Source organism: Mercenaria mercenaria, chromosome 2 (genome assembly GCF_021730395.1).
Source record: "Mercenaria mercenaria strain notata chromosome 2, MADL_Memer_1, whole genome shotgun sequence".
In the NCBI taxonomy this organism is placed as follows: Eukaryota; Metazoa; Mollusca; class Bivalvia; order Venerida; family Veneridae; genus Mercenaria; species Mercenaria mercenaria.
In genome coordinates, this window is record NC_069362.1 from 87,232,803 (window position 1) to 87,240,046 (window position 7,244).

Below are 7,244 nucleotides of genomic sequence, written 5' to 3' on the forward strand. Positions count from 1 at the left end.
AAACAACTTGATTAAACTTACAGTGTTTGACGGTTATTCGTGCGATCTTTTATACCTCTAAAATAGACTGTCGTCTGGCAACCTATTGGTAGGTCAGAATGCCTCAAATGAAGTTGGGTCTGAGTGACCGAGTGGTGTAGAAATTCGTTTTGGGGAGAAGCCATCCAGAAGATTAGTGACTCTACGAAGGTACTCGCCCTAGTCTGAAACAATGCTTGGAAGGACATCTAATGTCTTAATCCATCATCAAAACCTTAAAATTGTCGACATATCACTAGATTTTGTCCATGTGCCCAGTAACCAAAATACATACAAACAACTAAACAAAAAGAACACCAAAAATTGTGTTAAACATATTATACTTTGCTAATGATATCATGTAGGGAACTGACCAGAAACACACATGTAGTGCAAAAATCCCTTTATCGTCCAAAGTGTTAGGTGCATACTAAATATCCCTTATAATGGCGCCAACATCGAATTACATTGGACAAGTACGTTGTATTAAATAATACAAAACGTTCATAGTGCAAAACGTTTATAACCCAAAGGAAAAACACTGAAATGTGACAGATTAAATGATTAAACGTTGTCACATACTTGTTAAAAAGTTCATATGGTTGCAATTTTAACGATCGTCATTTTGATATTAACGAAACCGTTGTACATGTTATGTTAGTAAGTGGTCCTGTAATTGAACCCTAGCAATTCTCACTTATCTTGTGCTATAGGTACACATCGAAAATGTAAACCTTACACAATTATGAATGCCTTACCATTTAAACATAATAACAGAAATGAATACGTTTTAATAGTAAGAATATTAACTAAAACGGTATTCAATTTTTCATTTCTTAGATCGAAATTTAAAACATCATTACAACGAAGTTTGAATGCCATCGAATATTGGAATCGGCATATGAAAATGGAATTCTGGTTACGTCTTATTTATATGTGAAAGTAAAGTTTACAGCTTTTATGTTCGTGTGCATATTGACGAGATGTATAGAACCCTTGATGTAAGAAATATTATGAACATTTTTTTTCTTAATGATTACTCCTGTAGGCAGTAATGTATGGTACCTGCATTGATGCCTGTTTGGTATACAACACTAAAATACATAAGAAATACTGCTTATCATATATTTGAAAAATGTAAATGTTTTCGACAGAACATGAAAGAAAAGACTTAGAGCATACGTTCGTGTTCCGTCACTGTGTAGGAGGCCTGATCTGCTATATTAAAGATTTACAGAAACGAGTAAAAGGATGTCTTCCCTTAAAAAGACATAGCATATAACATACATTTTATATACTAGATAGAAATAAACGGAACATGCACTTGAGGCATGAATTATGATTTATAATGGGTAAATATATATATATCAATAATGAATAACAAAATTAAGTTCTTTTTAATTTAGAAGTATTAACTTGTTAAAAACCAAGGCTTCTCATAGTTTATGTTCTTTAAAGAAATGAATTTATTTCAGCGGGAAACCAAATAAATATCGAATTGTTGATGGATACGGCTGTGACTTGTAAGGATTTTTATTATATACCTATACAGATTCTGTCAAAAATATGGCTTGTAATTCACAGGTAAATTTGAACAGGCAGAAAAAAACAAACAAACCGTATTTTACCTTTTGTATTGTATGTTGCCGGACTACGTTCGTTTAATATGCATAACATGACACAGTTCTATAAATAACGCACATAAAAAAGAAAAAAAAATGGAAGATTTATGACAAAGGGATAAAAGGGTCATCATAACAGTAGCTAGATCTAAGATTTTGTATTCGGCTCAAGGATCTTGCAAGATCAGATCACACTGGCGCTTGTGCGCCTCGCGAGCTCGTGAGATACAATCTGGCAAAATTAATCCGAGCCGAATACAGCATCCCCGATCGAGCTACTATAATTATAACAAACCTATTATATTCGCGGAAGTGACCTGTCCAAGGACTGTTTAAAGCAATTAGGAAGTGACTACTCAAAGTTACATATGAAGTTGTCCAAAATGTACTTCCATGTTCTTGATGAAATATGGCATATAAGGATGTGACATTTTTATTTTTAGCTTAGTTATATTGCTTATTGTATTGAGAAAAAAAATCTAATGTAATAAGCCTTTATTATTTATAAATACCATTGCTAAATTGACCTGAAAGGTAACAAGTACAAAAATGGCAAATATGCCTTCTTGCTTTGTTTATAAGGCAGAAAATGAATAACTAGTTGGAAACTGACTTTGATATAAATTATTTGTTTTACATATTACCCGTCTCAATTAGTCCAAGGGTTATATAGTTCGTACATATTTCGACTGCTATTTTTATAGAAAATATCACGAGTGTCTTTTTATATTGAATTTATAAAAAAAATGTTGAGTAATATAATAAAATGCGAGGCTGTGCCGACAGTTATCAATTTTATTCAACGAGTTTAATATAATATGTGGAAAGACACAACTGTAAAATTCTCTTTATCACAAAGTCATGTAAGTTTTTCCTGCTGAAACTTATTTTACTTATTATAACCCAGTAAATTCGATCAACGTCACCTATACTTGTAACAACGTCAGCCTCAAAGCTTTATTGCACTAGTGTAATATAAAATTTCTGTAATGGCTTTATTTCATTCTCTCTATGGCATACATTATTGCCCCCGTAATGGCAAGCTGTAAAACAGAGAAATTATGATGAAAGGTGGAAACACACCAAACAAGTTAGTACATTACTGTGTTGACTTACAGGTAATGCATTAGATATATGCATAGTCTTCGATACCCCAGTAAAACATTTGTTTCATAAATCAGTACGACAATTTATTAAATTATTCATAGAAATATCATTGGATTTTGTTCAGTGTATGGTATCCACACGAATCACGTACATTATACAAGCATTTATTATTTAAACAAGTTTCATATTATTTGTTCAGTTTTATGCCTTCGCCCATTTTGTTGGCCGTGTTTGTATGGGGGAGAAGACACTTAAATCTACCTTGTCGATACGTTTGTCCGTCTGTTCGTCTGTCAATTCGTTCGTCTCAATTCATGTCGTACATATCTAAGAAAGTATAAGATATAGTCATCAAACACAATAGATTAAATATTTAGCATGTGGAGGGTTACACCTTGGGTTTTGTTTTGAACGGATTTTACTAAATAAGCCTAGAGTTATGACACCACTTTACAGTCATTATGTACATACAGAACCTAAAGATTTGGCCTAGAGCCATTAAACATAAGAGGAATTAACACTGCACGCGAATTAGTACACCTGGAGTTCAGATTTGAAATTACCACATCCCCACTCCTATCACCTAATAAGTATTTCAAGCTTTTTATCCTTGTGTTCCGTGATTATGTTTTGTAGTACCTATACTCCATAATGACTCTCACATTCAACCCAAGATAGTTTGAAAAATGGATTTGTCTTGTACTGTCTATAAGTAATATATGACGGAACAGAGACAGAAAGTGGGACTCATGTGTCCTGTATATACATAATTGTCTAGTTGCAATAGCATCGATTTTTTATTTGAATGACATCAGCTAGTCATGTAGCACATTTGCCGAAAACTATTTTGTTAACTGGTGATATATACCTTACTTTGTTAACTAGGTCCCTCGTGGCCAAATGGTTAAGATCACTGACTTCAAATCACTTTCCCCTCACCGATGTTCGTTCAAGCCTCGCTGGAGGCGTATATTCTTCATCCAGCTGGCTTGCGGAAGGTCAGCGGTTGTACATAGGTGCTCGCCCGTGATGAAATAATGCCTCGTAGGGAGCCTGAGGTCGTCACCTTTCGCCATATGACTTATAAGTGTGTCGGTGTATAAACAACTTTGTCTACTTATTACTCGTTAATGATTTAGTCAGTTAAAATTTCATTTTAATTGTATTAGGTGACAATGAAAAAAAAAAACGGCTGAACATTTATATTTTATTTATATTTGTTTTGCTTTGATTACAGAACGAGAACAGTTAACTTTTAGGATGTCCTAACTCCTTTGGTGATCTGAAGATTTATTATGGCAGTGCGAGTAATAATGGGCTTATGTCTATTTTGCAGCATTTCTGTTACAAACGGATAAACATTGTTAATCGAGACAGTATAACAGTATAACAGTATAGTAAACGAATTCATTTTACATCCAGATTGTATCATACCATTCTGCACGTCGGTATTGCATAAAAATAGTTTTACATGTAACATATATTCAGACAGATTTGTTATTCTTATTCAAGCTTCACTGATATATAATATGAACGTGTTGAACTTCCAATATTGAGGATATTTGATATTTTCAAAAGGTATGGTTTTGCTGAATACGCTAAAATTTCCAATTTCACTTACTGTTGATCACAAACGTGCATTTGTCTGTTGCCATTTCCCGTTTCCGTTTTAAAGCGTTTTTTTCAAGCAATTTATTGCCGCTGAGGAATATTTGAAGACCTATTCTTTCAGATATCCCAATTAAATGAAATCTTTGGAAGCCAGACAAGGTGACTTAAGGTTCAAATTGATTACGATCCGCGTCATTTTTTTGGAACATAAACCGTAAAATTAGACGCCATATTAATTTGTCTTTGCCGATATCTCACTGCTTGACACCGCAGTTACATTCAGTTTTCCATCGCTATATCCGTCATCAATATTCAATTGTGTCAACATGTTATAACTGTTTTCGTTGTAAATCAAAATCACAACAGATACAACAACCTGTGTCCACAATACGGCAAACACACGTCTACGTGACAGTTTATGACAACATGTGAATATGAAAACAGCAACACAGATAAATCTTAACATCATATCACACGTGTGCTTTCTTTCGTGAGTTTTGTTTTGCTCCTTTTCCTGTGCCATAATTTTCTTCTTTGTCTTTTTCCTGGAAAAGAATTAAGTGTGAGTGCATAAGAACACATACTTATATAGACTGGGTCAGTGTTTTATTCTTACTACGGAAAATGAACTAACGGTAATTGCAAAAAGGTTATGATGGCCCTAGATTGCTCGCCTGAGTTTTTACAACTGAAATAGGTCAATTTTTTATAAAGTCATTCAAGAAACACATTCGTCAAGATACTTTAAAAACTTGCCTGCAGATTCAGGCGACAGAATCTTCGGTTTTAGATACAGTGATATACACTGCTCCGTCTTTTGATCAATCAATAGTGCATTGAAATATTTCTAATGGACGTTCAGTGGTGGAAGATTTCTTTGAGACTATCTTAAAATCCGACCAATGGTTGATATGAATTATGACAAATAAGATCTGATACAATAGCGGATGAGGACCACACAAGGAGCATTTCTGTGCAAAAGTTCAAAATCGGACCAGTGGTTTGGAGAATTTTCTATTTCTAGTTGTGGTGACCATACTGTTGACCAAATGGAGTAATAGAAACAATCTTTGAAGAGGTCATCTGAGAATATGTGTATGAAATCATGACGTGAAAGAAGTTTCAACTACGTTATCTTGCTAGAAGGTCACCTGAGTAGCATTTTAGGGACATGACTTTATCATCGTACCAGTGATATAGGATAAACTGGCATTCTATCTTTAGCTCTGGATGTCCCAATGTGCACCAAAGCTGACAAAACATATAAGCTTGACAGAGTACCATTTAAAAAATATCCCTTTCATGTAACATCAATTTCCACCAAATAGCGATGTCGTTTGAAGAAAAAGTGTAAACGACGGATGAACGGACACCGGACGAAAATTAGTCAAACAGCATATGTCAAAGATATGATTGCAGTGTGCAACATAAACGAATTTAACAAAATGTCGTAAACAAGTAACTACCATATTAAATCTGTAAGCAAAGCGATGTTGTTCTTGAACTGGTGTATTCTTTTCTTCGAGAATTGCAGGACATTTTATATAAATATTTCTCAAATACTTCTTAAAACAGAATTCAAATATTTTTCGTAATTTTATTGATAACCACCTAACATTTTAATTTGTACAGGTAGTTTGTATGGCATTTGCTAAAATATACCAAATATTTTTCATGCAATTTTGTTTTTGCATTTGTTATTCATTCCAAGACATGTTTTAATGTGTTCGTAGTATTGAAAGCAACAAGTGGACTCAACTTCCCTTCGATCTATATAATAATAATAATAAAAATGATAATAATAATAATGATAAAAAATAATGATGAAATATATTAAACCAAACATAGGCAGCAATAACATCTAGAATCACCAGCTGTGATTGAAAACTTCAACCTGAGATAATGTTATCACGATGACCGTTATAAATGAAGCATAAAAGACATTAGTGAACGGGAACACCAAATATGTCGTTACTTATTAAAGACATTTATTTTATTTATGAAATGTCATCTCTCTTTATGTACAACGTAAAGAAATCGTGTACCTTTTTTTAAGACGACCTTTCTTCCAGCGAGAACGCCCTGAGAAACGCTGACTTAACACGTATATCATCATTCTGCTACTACAATTGACACTACACTCGCGTTTAGGCTTATTCAAAGTATATTTACACCGTTTATTTCTACTTTCAGCTCATGCATTATTAAAGGCTTCAGAATTAAAGCAGATAAGAGCGATGCTAGAAGCCTGACTGCTGCTATCGGGTAATGATATATATCCATGTGACACAAGATAGCATGTTGACCCTATATCGTTTTGTTGAGTACATAAACTACTTATTATGGTTTTGATATCGTCTGTCAAAATCGACCTTAAGAACTCATTTTGCACCGACACGGCACCTAGAAACAAATCCAAAACGCTTCCAACCGCTATACGGCCCCAAAAGAAATGGTCCGCAAATAAAATCTTCAATGCATTAAATTGATAACAAGGCCTTAGCAGTCAAACGTTAAAACTATAATTGCATCCTTGCAAATTCAAGTTCACTATGTAGAGCTTAAAGTGTTCCTTCTAGTTACAAAGTATCAATTTCAGACGCCAATAAGTCAGTGATAGCGACGACCACCTTTTGTGCATTCAAAATCTTGTAAGTAAGCATTAAATTTTGATATTTTCAAAAAAAAAATTTTAGCAGATTTAATTATCTGGTACGGTTTTTTAGGGAAAAAGTAACGAAACTGTGCTTTTCAACCCCTCTTTTTATCTAAAAGCCCAAGCTTTGTAGAGAAGGATTGCTAAACCCCGTTCAATCGTTTTTGTTCTTGGACAAATTTAAAATCAAATTTTTAATATTTTTTTCTAGAACAGTATTTTTGTTTTAA

At 33.7% G+C, this 7,244-nt stretch overlaps 1 protein-coding gene across 1 annotated transcript; it reads right to left on the bottom strand.

Moving 5' to 3' along the window:
• Positions 1 to 3,940: 3,940 nt before the first annotated feature.
• Positions 3,941 to 6,814, bottom strand: LOC123562879 (uncharacterized). Its single transcript, XM_045355470.2, has 2 exons — positions 6,404 to 6,814; positions 3,941 to 4,903 (listed from the first exon to the last, which is right to left on the bottom strand). The coding sequence occupies exons 1-2, from the start codon at positions 6,472 to 6,474 to the stop codon at positions 4,591 to 4,593; spliced, it is 384 nt and encodes a 127-aa protein (XP_045211405.2). The 5' UTR covers positions 6,475 to 6,814; the 3' UTR covers positions 3,941 to 4,590.
• Between the last annotated feature and the right edge of the window lie 430 nt (positions 6,815 to 7,244).

What these genes read in the sequence shown, in the direction of transcription:
- LOC123562879 (XM_045355470.2), bottom strand. Translation starts at nt 6,474, where the DNA reads ATGATGATATACGTGTTAAGTCAGCGTTTCTCAGGGCGTTCTCGCTGG. An exon ending in AAAGGTCGTCTTAAAAAAAG is followed by an intron (nt 4,904 to 6,403) that starts GTACACGATTTC and finishes ATTCTTTTCCAG; the next exon opens with GAAAAAGACAAAGAAGAAAA.